This window comes from Entelurus aequoreus, linkage group LG09, assembly GCF_033978785.1.
Source record: "Entelurus aequoreus isolate RoL-2023_Sb linkage group LG09, RoL_Eaeq_v1.1, whole genome shotgun sequence".
NCBI lineage: Eukaryota > Metazoa > Chordata > Actinopteri > Syngnathiformes > Syngnathidae > Entelurus > Entelurus aequoreus.
The window spans coordinates 1,784,473-1,804,472 of NC_084739.1; the positions used below are offsets into that span (position 1 = coordinate 1,784,473).

Genomic DNA, 20,000 nt, shown 5'->3' on the forward strand with positions numbered 1-20,000 from the left:
CACCAATATGACTGACAATGACCTCATCTCTATTTAGACAGTTGTACACCAATATGACTGACAATGACCTCATCTTTATTTAGACAGTTGTACACCAATATGACTGACAATGACCTCATCTTTATTTAAACAGTTGTACACCAATATGACTGACAATGACCTCATCTCTATTTAGACAGTTGTACACCAATATGACTGACAATGACCTCATCTCTATTTAGACAGTTGTACACCAATATGACTGACAATGACCTCATCTCTATTTAGACAGTTGTACACCAATATGACTGACAATGACCTCATCTCTATTTAGACAGTTGTACACCAATATGACTGACAATGACCTCATCTTTATTTAGACAGCTGTACACCAATATGACTGACAATGACCTCATCTTTATTTAGACAGTTGTACACCAATATGACTGACAATGACCTCATCTCTATTTAGACAGTTGTACACCAATATGACTGATAATGACCTCATCTTTATTTAGACAGTTGTACACCAATATGACTGACAATGACCTCATCTCTATTTAGACAGTTGTACACCAATATGACTGACAATGACCTCATCTCTATTTAGACAGTTGTACACCAATATGACTGACAATGACCTCATCTTTATTTAGACAGTTGTACACCAATATGACTGACAATGACCTCATCTCTATTTAGACAGTTGTACACCAATATGACTGACAATGACCTCATCTTTATTTAGACAGTTGTACACCAAAATGACTGACAATGACCTCATCTTTATTTAGACAGTTGTACACCAATATGACTGACAATGACCTCATCTCTATTTAGACAGTTGTACACCAATATGACTGACAATGACCTCATCTTTATTTAGACAGTTGTACACCAATATGACTGACAATGACCTCATCTTTATTTAGACAGTTGTACACCAATATGACTGACAATGACAACATCTCTATTTAGACAGTTGTACACCAACATGACTGACAATGACCTCATCTTTATTTAGACAGTTGTACACCAATATGACTGACAATGACCTCATCTCTATTTAGACAGTTGTACACCAATATGACTGACAATGACCTCATCTCTATTTAGACAGTTGTACATCAATATGACTGACAATGACCTCATCTTTATTTAGACAGTTGTACACCAATATGACTGACAATGACCTCATCTTTATTTAGACAGTTGTACACCAATATGACTGACAATGACCTCATCTCTATTTAGACAGTTGTACACCAATATGACTGACAATGACCTCATCTCTATTTAGACAGTTGTACACCAATATGACTGACAATGACCTCATCTTTATTTAGACAGTTGTACACCAATATGACTGACAATGACCTCATCTTTATTTAGACAGTTGTACACCAATATGACTGACAATGACCTCATCTCTATTTAGACAGTTGTACACCAATATGACTGACAATGACCTCATCTTTATTTAGACAGTTGTACACCAATATGACTGACAATGACCTCATCTTTATTTAGACAGTTGTACACCAATATGACTGACAATGACAACATCTCTATTTAGACAGTTGTACACCAACATGACTGACAATGACCTCATCTTTATTTAGACAGTTGTACACCAATATGACTGACAATGACCTCATCTTTATTTAGACAGTTGTACACCAATATGACTGACAATGACCTCATCTCTATTTAGACAGTTGTACACCAATATGACTGACAATGACCTCATCTCTATTTAGACAGTTGTACACCAATATGACTGACAATGACCTCATCTCTATTTAGACAGTTGTACACCAATATGACTGACAATGACCTCATCTCTATTTAGACAGTTGTACACCAATATGACTGACAATGACCTCATCTTTATTTAGACAGTTGTACACCAATATGACTGACAATGACCTCATCTCTATTTAGACAGTTGTACACCAATATGACTGACAATGACCTCATCTTTATTTAAACAGTTGTACACCAATATGACTGACAATGACCTCATCTCTATTTAGACAGTTGTACACCAATATGACTGACAATGACCTCATCTCTATTTAGACAGTTGTACACCAATATGACTGACAATGACCTCATCTCTATTTAGACAGTTGTACACCAATATGACTGACAATGACCTCATCTCTATTTAGACAGTTGTACACCAATATGACTGACAATGACCTCATCTTTATTTAGACAGCTGTACACCAATATGACTGACAATGACCTCATCTTTATTTAGACAGTTGTACACCAATATGACTGACAATGACCTCATCTCTATTTAGACAGTTGTACACCAATATGACTGATAATGACCTCATCTTTATTTAGACAGTTGTACACCAATATGACTGACAATGACCTCATCTCTATTTAGACAGTTGTACACCAATATGACTGACAATGACCTCATCTCTATTTAGACAGTTGTACACCAATATGACTGACAATGACCTCATCTTTATTTAGACAGTTGTACACCAATATGACTGACAATGACCTCATCTCTATTTAGACAGTTGTACACCAATATGACTGACAATGACCTCATCTTTATTTAGACAGTTGTACACCAATATGACTGACAATGACCTCATCTTTATTTAGACAGTTGTACACCAATATGACTGACAATGACAACATCTCTATTTAGACAGTTGTACACCAACATGACTGACAATGACCTCATCTTTATTTAGACAGTTGTACACCAATATGACTGACAATGACCTCATCTCTATTTAGACAGTTGTACACCAATATGACTGACAATGACCTCATCTCTATTTAGACAGTTGTACATCAATATGACTGACAATGACCTCATCTTTATTTAGACAGTTGTACACCAATATGACTGACAATGACCTCATCTTTATTTAGACAGTTGTACACCAATATGACTGACAATGACCTCATCTCTATTTAGACAGTTGTACACCAATATGACTGACAATGACCTCATCTCTATTTAGACAGTTGTACACCAATATGACTGACAATGACCTCATCTTTATTTAGACAGTTGTACACCAATATGACTGACAATGACCTCATCTTTATTTAGACAGTTGTACACCAATATGACTGACAATGACCTCATCTCTATTTAGACAGTTGTACACCAATATGACTGACAATGACCTCATCTTTATTTAGACAGTTGTACACCAATATGACTGACAATGACCTCATCTTTATTTAGACAGTTGTACACCAATATGACTGACAATGACAACATCTCTATTTAGACAGTTGTACACCAACATGACTGACAATGACCTCATCTTTATTTAGACAGTTGTACACCAATATGACTGACAATGACCTCATCTTTATTTAGACAGTTGTACACCAATATGACTGACAATGACCTCATCTCTATTTAGACAGTTGTACACCAATATGACTGACAATGACCTCATCTCTATTTAGACAGTTGTACACCAATATGACTGACAATGACCTCATCTCTATTTAGACAGTTGTACACCAATATGACTGACAATGACCTCATCTCTATTTAGACAGTTGTACACCAATATGACTGACAATGACCTCATTTTTATTTAGACAGCTGTACACCAATATGACTGACAATGACCTCATCTTTATTTAGACAGTTGTACACCAATATGACTGACAATGACCTCATCTCTATTTAGACAGTTGTACACCAACATGACTGACAATGACCTCATCTTTATTTAGACAGTTGTACACCAATATGACTGACAATGACCTCATCTTTATTTAGACAGTTGTACACCAATATGACTGACATTGACCTCATCTCTATTTAGACAGTTGTACACCAATATGACTGACAATGACCTCATCTCTATTTAGACAGTTGTACACCAATATGACTGACAATGACCTCATCTCTATTTAGACAGTTGTACACCAATATGACTGACAATGACCTCATCTCTATTTAGACAGTTGTACACCAATATGACTGACAATGACCTCATCTTTATTTAGACAGTTGTACACCAATATGACTGACAATGACCTCATCTCTATTTAGACAGTTGTACACCAATATGACTGACAATGACCTCATCTCTATTTAGACAGTTGTACACCAATATGACTGACAATGACCTCATCTTTATTTAGACAGTTGTACACCAATATGACTGACAATGACCTCATCTCTATTTAGACAGTTGTACACCAATATGACTGACAATGACCTCATCTCTATTTAGACAGTTGTACACCAATATGACTGACAATGACCTCATCTCTATTTAGACAGTTGTACACCAATATGACTGACAATGACCTCATCTCTATTTAGACAGTTGTACACCAATATGACTGACAATGACCTCATCTCTATTTAGACAGTTGTACACCAATATGACTGACAATGACCTCATCTCTATTTAGACAGTTGTACACCAATATGACTGACAATGACCTCATCTTTATTTAGACAGTTGTACACCAATATGACTGACAATGACCTCATCTCTATTTAGACAGTTGTACACCAATATGACTGACAATGACCTCATCTCTATTTAGACAGTTGTACACCAATATGACTGACAATGACCTCATCTCTATTTAGACAGTTGTACACCAATATGACTGACAATGACCTCATCTTTATTTAGACAGTTGTACACCAATATGACTGACAATGACCTCATCTTTATTTAGACAGTTGTACACCAATATGACTGACAATGACCTCATCTCTATTTAGACAGTTGTACACCAATATGACTGACAATGACCTCATCTTTATTTAGACAGTTGTACACCAATATGACTGACAATGACCTCATCTCTATTTAGACAGTTGTACACCAATATGACTGACAATGACCTCATCTCTATTTAGACAGTTGTACACCAATATGACTGACAATGACCTCATCTCTATTTAGACAGTTGTACACCAATATGACTGACAATGACCTCATCTCTATTTAGACAGTTGTACACCAATATGACTGACAATGACCTCATCTTTATTTAGACAGTTGTACACCAATATGACTGACAATGACCTCATCTTTATTTAGACAGTTGTACACCAATATGACTGACAATGACCTCATCTTTATTTAGACAGTTGTACACCAATATGACTGACAATGACCTCATCTCTATTTAGACAGTTGTACACCAATATGACTGACAATGACCTCATCTTTATTTAGACAGTTGTACACCAATATGACTGACAATGACCTCATCTCTATTTAGACAGCTGTACACCAATATGACTGACAATGACCTCATCTCTATTTAGACAGTTGTACACCAATATGACTGACAATGACCTCATCTCTATTTAGACAGTTGTACACCAATATGACTGACAATGACCTCATCTTTATTTAGACAGTTGTACACCAATATGACTGACAATGACCTCATCTTTATTTAGACAGTTGTACACCAATATGACTGACAATGACAACATCTCTATTTAGACAGTTGTACACCAACATGACTGACAATGACCTCATCTTTATTTAGACAGTTGTACACCAATATGACTGACAATGACCTCATCTTTATTTAGACAGTTGTACACCAATATGACTGACATTGACCTCATCTCTATTTAGACAGTTGTACACCAATATGACTGACAATGACCTCATCTCTATTTAGACAGTTGTACACCAATATGACTGACAATGACCTCATCTCTATTTAGACAGTTGTACACCAATATGACTGACAATGACAACATCTCTATTTAGACAGTTGTACACCAACATGACTGACAATGACCTCATCTCTATTTAGACAGTTGTACACCAATATGACTGACAATGACCTCATCTCTATTTAGACAGTTGTACACCAATATGACTGACAATGACCTCATCTCTATTTAGACAGTTGTACACCAATATGACTGACAATGACCTCATCTCTATTTAGACAGTTGTACACCAATATGACTGACAATGACCTCATCTTTATTTAGACAGTTGTACACCAATATGACTGACAATGACCTCATCTCTATTTAGACAGTTGTACACCAATATGACTGACAATGACCTCATCTCTATTTAGACAGTTGTACACCAATATGACTGACAATGACCTCATCTTTATTTAGACAGTTGTACACCAATATGACTGACAATGACCTCATCTCTATTTAGACAGTTGTACACCAATATGACTGACAATGACCTCATCTCTATTTAGACAGTTGTACACCAATATGACTGACAATGACCTCATCTCTATTTAGACAGTTGTACACCAATATGACTGACAATGACCTCATCTCTATTTAGACAGTTGTACACCAATATGACTGACAATGACCTCATCTCTATTTAGACAGTTGTACACCAATATGACTGACAATGACCTCATCTCTATTTAGACAGTTGTACACCAATATGACTGACAATGACCTCATCTTTATTTAGACAGTTGTACACCAATATGACTGACAATGACCTCATCTCTATTTAGACAGTTGTACACCAATATGACTGACAATGACCTCATCTCTATTTAGACAGTTGTACACCAATATGACTGACAATGACCTCATCTCTATTTAGACAGTTGTACACCAATATGACTGACAATGACCTCATCTTTATTTAGACAGTTGTACACCAATATGACTGACAATGACCTCATCTTTATTTAGACAGTTGTACACCAATATGACTGACAATGACCTCATCTCTATTTAGACAGTTGTACACCAATATGACTGACAATGACCTCATCTCTATTTAGACAGTTGTACACCAATATGACTGACTATGACCTCATCTCTATTTAGACAGTTGTACACCAATATGACTGACAATGACCTCATCTCTATTTAGACAGTTGTACACATATATGACTGACAATGACCTCATCTCTATTTAGACAGTTGTACACCAATATGACTGACAATGACCTCATCTCTATTTAGACAGTTGTACACCAATATGACTGACAATGACCTCATCTTTATTTAGACAGTTGTACACCAATATGACTGACAATGACCTCATCTTTATTTAGACAGTTGTACACCAATATGACTGACAATGACCTCATCTTTATTTAGACAGCTGTACACCAATATGACTGACAATGACCTCATCTTTATTTAGACAGCTGTACACCAATATGACTGACAATGACCTCATCTTTATTTAGACAGCTGTACACCAATATGACTGACAATGACCTCATCTCTATTTAGACAGTTGTACACCAATATGACTGACAATGACCTCATCTTTATTTAGACAGTTGTACACCAATATGACTGACAATGACCTCATCTTTATTTAGACAGCTGTACACCAATATGACTGACAATGACCTCATGTTGAGTACTTTCTTATCCTGTCACATGTCGTGTACTTTCTTATCCATACTAGATACTAGTATGCTTCTATAGATTTTCAGTTCTATAAGCAACCACCAGATGGCGACATACCCTTTTTTTTTTTTTTTTTTTAAACAAACACATTTTATAGCCCATCAGCTCACTTTCTACTTGACTCCTTCTAGTTGTTTTTTCTTGTGAACGTGCCTCCTCCCCTCCTCCATGTCAACATAACGGGTCCGTAAAGACAAACAGCCGTGTAAAAATAGCTTGCAGGGCTCCACGCCAGAGAAAATATTGTTTTATTGTACTTAAGTGTTCTTCAAGACAAAAGTGTTTGCCGTATGACTCAGAGTGTTTGCACTGGCCTGAAGTATCCTGGAGACACAATCTGCCTTTTATGCCGGCCTCGACTGCACACAGCATCTTGTTACATGTTGATGGCTGACCACACACGTGCACGTGCACGTGCACTATTAATTACTGCACTGGAACTCGGTAACCATCAAGAGATGCTGGGAGAACTGGGATTTTGACTTTTTGGACTTGACTTTTCCACAGAAATACACGTGTGCCAGAAGCTATTCCGTGGAAAAACCGTCCTTTAAATAAGTCTTAATTGGCAAGGAGGCAGGAAAAAGTGCCGCATTTGTTCCGTGTGACAAAAAAATGTCCAATTTAAAATGACACTTTTAATATTTTATTTTTTGTACATACATAATAACAAATGCAATCCTTTATGTTAAGATTTGTCATTTGGACTACTGGATTTGCACGTGTCCACCAGATGGCAGTACCTTTTCCCATTTGGAGCATGCAGAAAAAATAATGTGTGTAAATAAAGTCTATGCAAAATGTATGTACAGTATAATAAAGTGTATGCAAAATGTGTGTACAGTATAATAAAGTGTAATTTGTAAATACAGAGTATGAAAAATGTATGTACAGTATAATAAAAGTGTATGCAAAATGTAGGTACAGTATAAAAAAGTGTAATGTGTAAATAAAGTGTATGCAACATGCATGTGCAGCATAATAAAGTGTAATTTGTAAATACAGAGTATGAAAAATGTATGTACAGTATAATAAAAGTGTATGCAAAATGTATGTGCAGTATAATAAAGTGTAATGTGTAAATAAAGTGTATGCAACATGCATGTACAGTATAACAAAGTGCATGCAAAAAGAATGTACAGTGTAATAAAGTGTAATGTGTAAATAAAGAGTATGCAAAATGTATGTACAGTATAATAAAGTGTATGCAAAATGTATGTGCAGTATAATAAAGTGTAATGTTTAAAGAAAGTGTATGCAACATGCATGTACAGTATAATAAAGTGCATGCAAAAAGAATGTGCAGTATAATAAAGTGTAATGTGTAAATAAATGAGTATGCAAAATGTATGTACAGTATAATAAAGTGCATGCAAAAAGAATGTACAGTATAATAACGTGTAACTTGTAAATAAAGAGTATGCAAAATGTATGTACAGTATAATAAAGTGTATGCGAAATGTATGTACAGTATAATAAAGTGTAATTTGTAAATAAAGAGTATGCAAAATGTATGTACAGTATAATAAAGTGTATGCAAAATGTATGTACAGTATAATAAAGTGTAATTCGTAAATAAAGAGAATGCAAAATGTATGTAGAGTATAATAAAGTGTATGCAAAATTTATGTACAGTATAATAAAGTGTAATTTGTAAATAAAGAGTATGCAAAATTTATGTGCAATATAATAAAGTGTAATTTGTAAATAAAGTGTATGCAAAATTTATGTACAGTATAATAAAGTGTAATTTGTAAATAAAGAGTATGCAAAATGTATGTGCAGTATAATAAAGTGTAATTTGTAAATAAAGTGTATGCAAAATTTATGTACAATATAATAAAGTGTATGCAAAATGTATGTGCAGTATAATAAAGTGTAATTTGTAAATAAAGAGTATGCAAAATGTATGTGCAATATAATAAAGTGTATTTTGTAAATAAAGAGTATGCAAAATGTATGTGCAGTATAATAAAGTGTAATTTGTAAATAAATTGTATGCAAAATGTATGTACAGTATAATAAAGTGTAATGTGCAAATAAAGAATATGCAAAATGTATGTGCAGTATAATAAAGTGTATGCAAAATGTATGTACAGTTCAATAAAGTGTATGCAAAATGTATGTGCAGTATAATAAAGTGTAATTTGTAAATAAAGACAATGCAAAATGTATGTACAGTATAATAAAGTGTATGCAAAATGTATGTACAGTATAATAAAGTGTAATTTGTAAATAAAGACAATGCAAAATGTATGTACAGTATAATAAAGTGTATGCAAAATGTATGTACAGTATAATAAAGTGTAATTTGTAAATAAAGAGTATGCAAAATTTATGTGCAGTATAAAAAAGTGTAATTTGTAAATAAAGAGAATGCAAAATGTATGTACAGTATAATAATGTGTATGCAAAATTTATGTACAGTATATTAAAGTGTAATGTGTAAATAAAGAGTATGCAAAATGTATGTACAGTATAGCAAAGTGTATGCGAAATGTATGTACAGTATAATAAAGTGTAATGTGTAAATATAGTGTATGCAAAATGTATGGACAGTATAATAATGTTTAATGTGTAAATAAAGCGTATGCAAAAAGTATGCACAGTATAATAAAGTGTGATGCATCATGTTGTATGCATGCACGTGTGATGCATCATGTTGTATGCATGCATGTGTGATGCATCATGTTGTATGCATGCACGTGTGATGCATCATGTTGCATGCACGCACGTGTGATGCATCATGTTGTATGCATGCACGTGTGATGCATCATGTTGTATGCATGCATGTGTGATGCATCATGTTGTATGCACGCACGTGTGATGCATCATGTTGTATGCACGCACATGTAATGCATCATGTTGTATGCATGCACGTGTGATGCATCATGTTGTATGCACGCACGTGTGATGCATCATGTTGTATGCACGCACATGTGATGCATCATGTTGTATGCACGCACGTGTGATGCATCATATTGTATGCATGCACGTGTGATGCATCATGTTGTATGCATGCACGTGTGATGCATCATGTTGTATGCACGCACGTGTGATGCATCATGTTGTATGCACGCACGTGTGATGCATCATGTTGCGTGGATGCATGTTCCAAATAAAGTCAAACTAATATGTATAGATAGAAGATCAAATCCGTATTGCACGCCTTGAACAAATGAAAACATCCCAGTAATGGCGTAAGTGCGCTGTAAAGTCTGAGAGAATATCCCACGTTTATCCTTCCAGTAAAAAGAGACACTTTTCCAAAGCCAGCTGGTGCGTTTTAAACCCGCACGGCGGTGAGAAAAATAAAAAGAAGGTTACAATGTAAGAGTCGGGCGGAGAGATTGGCCAGCAATTAGAGCGGGACGTGCGAGGAGAGCGCGGGTGACAGTGAGGGGAATGGAAGCGGTGTTGTTGCACGGGGGATGTAAATGGGAAGAGGCAGCGTGGTTAAGGAGACACCTACCCTTGCAGAGCCTTCTCTCCGAACCAGTCTCCTTTCCCCAGGCTGCGCAGGTAGACCGGCTCGCCGTTGGGGGGGTCCTCCCTGGTCACGTTAACCTGGCGAGACGGGAGAGCGTTACAGGGAAACCTCAAAAAAGACGCCGGTTTACGGTTTTGACAAGGTCGGCGTGTTGTGGCGCGTTCAAGAGGGCCGCCGAGGAGCGAGGATGGCGAGAATAATAATAATAATAATAATAGATTTTATTTGTAAAAAGCACTTTACATTGAGTAAACAACCTCAAAGTGCTACAGCAGGGGTCACCAACGTGGTGCCCGCGGGCACCAGGTAGCCCGTAAGGACCAGATGAGTAGCCCGCTGGCCTGTTCTAAAAATAGCTCAAATAGCAGCACTTACCAGTGAGCTGCTTCTATTTTTTAAATTTTATTAATTTACTAGCAAGCTGGTCTCGCTTTGCCCGACATTTTTAATTCTAAGAGAGACAAAACTCAAATAGAATTTGAAAATCCAAGAAAATATTTTAAAGACTTGGTCTTCACTTGTTTAAATAAATTCATTATTTTTTTACTTTGCTTCTCATAACTTTCAGAAAGACAATTTTAGAGAAAAAATACAACCTTAAAAATTATTTTAGGATTTTTAAACACATATACCTTTGTACCTTTTGAATTCCTTCCTCTTCTTTCCTGACAATTTAAATCAATGTTCAAGTACATTTATTTTTTTTTATTGTAAAGAATAACAAATACATTTTAATTTAATTCTTCATTTTAGCTTCTGTTTTTTCGACGAAGAATATTTGTGAAATATTTATTCAAACTTATTATGATTAAAATTTAAAAAAATTCTGGCAAATCTAGAAAATCTGTAGAATCAAATTTAACTCTTATTTTAAGGTCTTTTGAATTTCTTTTAAAATTTTTGTTCTGGAAAATCTAGAAGAAATAATGATTTGTCTTTGTTAGAAATATAGCTTGGTCCAATTTGTTATATATTCTAACAAAGTGTAGATTGGATTTTAACCTATTTAAAACATGTCATCAAAATTCTAAAATTAATCTTAATCAGGAAAAATGACTAATGATGTTCCATAAATTATTTTTTTAAGTTTTTCTCTTCTTTTTTTCGGTTGAATTTTGAATTTTAAAGAGTCGAAATTGAAGATAAACTATGTTTCAAAATGTAATTGTCATTTTTTTCGTGTTTTCTTCTCTTTTAAACCGTTCAATTAAGTGTAAATATCATTAATTATTAATAATAACATAGAGTTAAAGGTAAATTGAGCAAATTGGCTATTTCTGGCAATTTATTTAAGTGTGTATCAAACTGGTAGCCCTTCGCATTAATCACTACCCAAGAACATCTACATCTGCTATATGATTTGCCCGAGAAGCTGGGCAGGACATTTAAAAAAAAATAAAAAATAAAAAAAATAAAAAAAATAAAAATCAGTACCCAAGAAGTAGCTCTTGGTTTCAAAAAGGTTGGTGACCCCTGTGCTACAGTGTATTAAAAAGAATAAAAATAAAAAGATAATAAAAAATATATAAAAATAAAAACTAGAACAGCCAAATAGCTATAACTATTTTGCATACATCTGAAAAAAAAGGCTTTTTTAAAAAGAAGGTTTTTAAGCCTTTTTGTAAAAGCATTCACAGTCTGTGGTGCCCTCAGGTGGTCAGGGAGAACGTTCCACAGACTGGGAGTGGCGGAGCAGAAAGCCCGGTCTCCCATTGTTCGTAGCTTTGTCCTCGGAGGTTGGAGGAGGTTAGCCTGTCCGGAGCGGAAGTGTCGTGTGGAGGATTTGGGGGTGAGCAGTTCTTTGAGGTAGAGGGGAGGCATTTCCATGGAGGCACTGGTGGGTTAGTAGGGAAACTTTGAATTCAATCCTGAATAGAACAGGAAGCCAGTGAAGGGATTTAAGAGTTGATATGGTCATATTTCCGCACTCTCATCAGGATCCTAGCAGCACTATTGACATTTGGCGAGGACCTGATGTGACCTTCCACCCCAGTCCTGATAAAGCGATTTATTACAAAGCTCATCCATTTAAATGAGAAGGGATTAGTTTAGTTTTATCACATAACTTCCCCAGAATCTTCTTATTCCCAATAACTTCTTCTTGCGATTTTCAGTTAATAGTTCATTTCTTTAGGGGCCAAGTTATGTGATAAACAGGAGGGAGATGATAGAATAAGTATGTATTATATTATCATCATAACTTTATGCTTAAGGGCCGTTGATATAAATTATTGTCAATTGTGCTAAAGTGGTGTTTTTGTATCTGTGCTAGCTGGCGATCCAAAAGATTGCCAGTTGTCTTTATCGGTGTTGTGTCCAGACTCGGCCCGCTGACGGCCAAGGCCAAACACCGCCGTGACGCAGACAGAGCAGAGACAAGGCGATATGACCTGCGTCAACTCATTTTCATTTATTCTATAATAATATATTGTGTCTAACTGGAGTTGTGGAGATTACCCCCCTTCCCTCAGCGACAGCTTCAGTGATGTAACAGGAACCTTCCTAATAAATAGAGGAGGCTTGACTTTTAGAACGTAGTTTGGATCTGTAACTAGAATACAGCCCAAAACACGTGTCTCCTCATGAGCTGAATTGAACTCTGTCTCTGCATAATTCCTTGCTTCTTGTCTTGTTTATTAGATGTCATCAGTGTTTGAACCTGGCAGTTATTGCTTTAACATTTCATAGGCAATAGAGCAAAGGCCCCCCACCAGGGAGCGGTTTAATGTTTGCATTATTGGGCACTGAGGAGACACATTTTTGAAGCTTTTCAGGTGGAATTCTTTCCCATTCTTGCTTGATGTACAGCTTAAGTTGTTCAACAGTCCGGGGGTCTCCCTTGTGCTATTTTAGACTTCACACATTTTCAATGGGAGACAGGTCTGGACTACAGGCAGGCCAGTCTAGTACCCGCACTCTTTTACTACGAAGCCACACTGTTGTGACACATAATAATAATAATAATAATAATAATAATAATAATAATACATTTTACTTATAAGACGCCTTTCTGGGCACTCAAGGACACCGTACAAAATCAAAACAATAAATTCAGATTGCCCTAATTCCCTGACATAGGGGCCTAACGACAACAACAACAAAAATGTCAGGGAATCACATGCAGAATGGGGCTTGGCATCGTCTTGCCGAAATAAGCAGGGGCGTCCATGATAACGTTTGCTTGGATGGCAACATATGTTGCCCCAAAACCTGTATGTACCTTTCAGCATTAATGGCGCCTTCCCAGATGGGTAAGTTACCCATGTCTTGGGCACTAATACACCCCCATACCATCACACATGCTGCCTTTTACACTTGACGCCTATAACAATCCAGATGGTTCTTTTCCTCTTTGGTCCGGAGGACACGACGTCCACAGTTTCCAAAAAAACAATTTGAAATGTGGACTCGTCAGACCACAGAACACTTTTCCACTTTGCATTAGTCCATCTTAGATCCTGGGTGTTGTTGATAAATGGGTGTTGTTGATAAATGGCTTTGGCTTTGCATAGTAGAGTTTTAACTTGCACTTACAGATGTAGCGACCAACTGTAGTTACTGACAGTGGTTTTCTGAAGTGCTCCTGAGCCCATGTGGTGATATCCTTTACACACTGATGTCGCTTTTTGATGCAGTACCGCCTGAGGGATCGAAGTTCCGTAATATCATGGCTTACATGCAGTGATTTCTCCAGATTCTCTGAACCTTTTGATGATATTACAAACCGTAGATGGTGAAATCCCTAAATTCCTTGCAATAGCTGGTTGAGAAATGTTGTTCTTAAACAATTTGCTCGGGCATTTGTTGACAAAGTGGTGACCCTCGCCCCGTACTTGTTTGTGAACGACTGAGCATTTCATGGAAGCTGCTTTTGTACCCAATCATGGCACCCACCTGTTCCCAAAAAGTGTTTGATGAGCATTCCTCAATTCTCTCAGTCTTTTTTGCCACTTGTGCCAGCTTTTTTGAAACACGTTGCAGGCATCAAATTCCAAATGAGCTAATATTTGCAAATAATAACAAAGTTGACCAGTTTGAACGTTAAATATCTTGTCTTTGCAGTCCATCTAATTGAATATAAGTTGAACGCACCACAATAATATCTTTAAAAATTATTAGTACATATTTTGAAGGCAGTTTGTTGTCGTTAGGCCGCTATATCAGGGAATTAGGGCTTCGAAGCATCTAAGATAGGGTAGACCTTTTTTTATTCATTTATTTATCCCACAATGGGGAAATTATGTTGTTGCAGTGCAGGTTTTTACATAGAGTAGCAGAAGTGTCATGAAAAACACAAACAAATAGTAATAAATACTACATATTGCTCACTGCCACCCAAAGAATATACAACGATTATTCTCAACAAAAGGAGGATAAATATAATCTGAGAGAAAAATGTAATTTAAAACATTTGTATGCACGTACAGCACTTAAAACCTTCAGTATATCAGTGTGTGGAATTAAATTATGGAATGGATTAAGCAAAGTAATCAAACAATGTACTAGAGTTAAACGGTATACCGGTATTAGTATAGTACCGCGATACTAATGAATCATATTCTGTACTATACCGCCTCTAAAAAGTACCGGAGAGCGGTTTAATATTTGCATTATCGTCACCGACCGGATTTCCACGTCTGGAAGGGAAAAACTGAAAAAAAATTAGCATGAAAAATCGACTCATCATAAAGCTGGGCGTATATATTTGCGAAACAAATGGTCCCCGGCATGTTGATGGCATATACTCTATACCAGTGTTTCTTAACCATAGGGCAGAGGTAATATTTAGAATGTAAAGGCCAAACGTTTGCACACACTTTCTCATTCAATTTGATTGTTCATAGTTAATATTGTGGTCCCAAAAAGGAGGGATTTTTTCAAATTGACTGTGCATCGGTTTTAAAAGTTCTCCCCCCCTGGTCAACATATGAAATAACAAGTGTGTGTAAGAAATTGAAATGTGTCCCCTTTGGCCGAAATTAATTTAAAAAAATAAAATATGTATATAGAGACATACTGTAATAACTTGAAGTAAATAAATAAATAAATAAATAAATACAAAATAATAATAATTAACCAAAAGCAGTGTTTTTTTCACAATGTGTCACTTTTTTCGTATAAAATTTGGAACAATTTCTCATATTCTTTCTGTTTCTTTAATATTGCAATATTCTCTCGTAAAATTATTACTTTTTTTTAATGTAAAATTCTTACTTTTTAATGCAAAATGGTGACATTTGTCATACAAAATACTGACGTTTATCACAATACTGCCATATTTTTGGTTAAAATTGTGACACTTTTTGAGTAAAATTATGACTTTTGTCACAATTTTGCCAAGTGAAATTCCGATTATTATTATAATATCGCCAACATTTTCAAGTTTTCTTATAAAATTGTGACTTTTGTCGAGTAAAAACGACGACTCTTTTCATAAAATTGACAAAATTATAAACTTTTCTTGTTAAACTGTGACTGCTATTGAGTAAAATTCCAACTTTTATCACAATATTGCACAAATGTTCCGGTTTTCTCGTAAAATTTTGACTCGCGTTGAGTAAAATGACGATTTTTATTATAATACTGCCAAAATTCAAAGTTTTTCTTGTGAAATTGTGACCTTTTTCTTGTGAAATTCCAACTCATTTTTCACAACAAGCTTTTTTATATTTACATAGTATGTATATATTATTAATGTTGTAAATACAGATCTTTATATGTCTAGAAAGGCTGGTCCTAAAGAGGGAGGCATTTTTCGGGGTTCTCAAGAAGGCAAGAAATACAAGAATGTGTGTGTGTGTGTGTGTGTGTGTGTGTGTGTGTTTGTTCTTGTATTTCTACCCTTCTTGAGACACCAACAAGTAAAAGTAGCTTCCATATGAGGAGGTGTGAACAAGTGATGACATAAATCATGGTCCCAATAACATTGCATCTAATAGACAATGTCTCATTTGCACCCCCTGGTGGTGACATCTATCAAAATGAGGGTGGTCCCAAAAAGGAGGGATTTTTCAAATTGACTGTGTGTCGCTTTTAAAAGTGCTCCCCCTCTGGTCAACATATGAAATAACAAGTGTGTGTAAGAAATTGAAATGCACACCCTTTGGCCAAAATTAATTAAAAAAATAAAATAAATATGTATATAGAGACGTACTGTAATAACTTGAAGTAAATAACCAAATAAAAACAATTTAAATAAAATAATGAACTAAAAGCAGTGTTTTTCTCACAATATGTCGACGTTTTTTTTATAAAATTGGGAACAATTTCTCATATTCTTTCTGTTTCTGTAATATTGCAACATTCTCTCGTAAAATGATTACTTTTTAATGTAGAATTGTTACTTTTTAATGCAAAATGGGGACATTTGTCATACAAAATTCTGACTTTTATCACAATACTTCCAATTTTTCTGTTCAAATGGTGACACTTTTTGAGTAAAACGATGACTTTGGTCACAACTTTGCCAAGTGAAATTCCGATTATTATAATATCACCAAAATTTTCAAATTTCCTTATAAAATTGTGACTTTTGTCGAGTAAAATGACGACTCTTTTCATAAAAGTGCCAATTTTCTTGTAAAACGGCGACTGCTATTGAGTAAAATTCCAACTTTTATCACGATATTGCACAAATGTTCCATTTTTCTCGCAACATTTTGACTCGCGTTGAGTAAAATGACGACTTTTATTACAACACTGCCAAAATTCTAAGTTTTTCTTGTGAAATTGTGACCTTTTTCTTGTGAAATTCCAACTCATTTTTCACAACAAGCTTTTTTATATATGCATAGTATGTATATATTATTAATGTTGTAAATACAAAACTTTATATGTCTAGAAAGGCTGGTCCTAAAGAGGTAGGCATTTTTCTCAGGTCTCAAGAAGGTAAGAAATACAAGAATGTGTGTGTGTGTGTGTGTGTGTGTTCTTGTATTTCCATCCTTCTTGAGACACCAACAAGGAAAAGTAGCTTCCATATGAGGAGGTGTGAACAAGTGATGACATAAATCATGGTCCCAATAACATTTCATCTAATAGACAATGTCTCATTTGCACCCCCTGCTGGTGACATCTATCAAAATGAGGGTGGTCCCAAAAAAGAGGGATTTTTCAAATTGACTGTGTGTCGCTTTTAAAAGTGCTCCCCCTCTGGTCAACATATGAAATAACAAGTGTGTGTAAGAAATTGAAATGCGACTTCCTTTGGCCAAAATTAATTAAAAAAAAAAACATATATATATATATATATATATATATATATATATATATATATATATATATATATATATATATATATATATATATATATATATATATATATATATATATATATATATATATATATATATATATATATATATATACTGTAATAACTTAAAGTAAATAAATAAAAAAATAAATAAAAAATAATAATAATTAACTAAAAGCAGTGTTTTTCTCACAATGTGTCATTTTTTTCTTATAAAATTTGGAAGAATTTCTCATATTCTTTGTGTTTGTGTAATATTGCAATATTCTCTCGTAAAATTATTACTTTTTAATGCAAAATGGGGACATTTGTCATACAAAATTCTGACTTTTATCACAATACTGTCAATTTTTCTGTTCAAAAAGTGACACTTTATGAGTAAAATGATGACTTTTGTCACAATTTTGCCAAGTGAAATTCCGATTATTATTACAATATTGCCAACATTTTCAAGTTTTCTTATCAAATTGTGACTTTTGTGGAGTAAAATGACGACTCTTTTTATAAAATTGCCAAAAGTTTAAGCTTTTCTTGTAAAACTGCGACTGTTATTGAGTCAAATTCCAGCTTTGATCATAAAATTGCACAAATGTTCAGTTTTTCTCGCGAAATTTTGACTCACGTTGAGTAAAATGACAACTTTTATTATAATACTGCCAAAATTCCAAGTTTTTCTTGTGAAATTGTGACCTTTTTCTTGTAAAATTCCAACTCATTTTTCACAACAAGCTTTTTTATATTTGTATAGTATGTATATATTATTAATGTTGTAAATACACTTCTTTATGTATCTAGAAAGGCTGGTCCTAAAGAGGGAGGCATTTTTCAAAGGTCTCAAGAAGGTAGAAAATACATGAATGTGTGTGTGTGTGTGTGTGTGTGTGTGTGTGTTCTTGTATTTCTATCCTTCTTGAGACACCAACAAGGAAAAGTAGCTTCTATATGAGGAGGTGTGAACAAGTGATGACATAAATCATGGTCCCAATACGGAAAACCATTGCATCTAATAGACAATGTCTCATTTGCACCCCCTGGTGGTGAAATCTATCAAAATGAGGGTGGTCCCAAAAAGGAGGGATTTTTCAAATTGACTGTGTGTCAGTTTTAAAGGTGCTCCCCCTCTGGTCAACATATGAAATAACAAGTGTGTGTAAGAAATTGAAATGCGACCCCTTTGGCCAAAATTAATTAAAAAAAAAAACATATATATATATATATATATATATATATATATATATATATATATATATATATATATATATATATATATATATATATATATATATATATATATATAGAGAGAGAGAGAGAGAGAGAGACATACTGTAATAACTTAAAGTAAATAAACAAATAAAAAAATAAAAAATAATAATAATTAACTAAAAGCAGTGTTTTTCTCACAATGTGTCATTTTTTTCTTATAAAATTTGGAATAATTTATCATATTCTTTGTATTTGTGTAATATTGCAATATTCTCTCGTAAAATTATGACTTTTTAATGCAAAATGGGGACATTTGTCATACAAAATTCTGACTTTTATCACAATACTGCCAATTTTTCTGTTCAAAAAGTGACACTTTTTGAGTAAAAATGATGACTTTTGTCACAATTTTGCTCAAGTGAAATTCCGATTATTATAATATCACCAACATTTTCAAATTTCCTTATAAAATTGTGACTTTTGTCGAGTGAAATTACGACTCTTTTCATAAAATTGCAAATTTTCTTGTAAAACTGCGACTGCAATTGAGTAAAATTCCAACTTTTATCACGATATTGCACAAATGTTCCGTTTTTCTCGCAACATTTTGACTCGCGTTGAGTAAAATGACGACTTTTATTGCAATACTGCCAAAATTC

At 34.5% G+C, this 20,000-nt stretch overlaps 1 protein-coding gene across 4 annotated transcripts in view; it reads right to left on the reverse strand.

The window, feature by feature from the left end:
• Window positions 1-20,000, reverse strand: part of LOC133657056 (cGMP-dependent protein kinase 1) — a 634,377-nt gene that overhangs the window by 72,692 nt on the left and 541,685 nt on the right. For 2 of the 4 annotated variants that reach the window (XM_062057944.1, XM_062057943.1), the window contains exon 7: window positions 10,869-10,963. The exons of the other annotated variants lie outside the window; for them this stretch is intronic. In XM_062057944.1, the coding sequence (XP_061913928.1) occupies window positions 10,869-10,963 (95 nt within the window). The remainder of the gene's footprint in view (window positions 1-10,868; window positions 10,964-20,000) is intronic. 4 annotated transcript variants of the gene reach the window in all.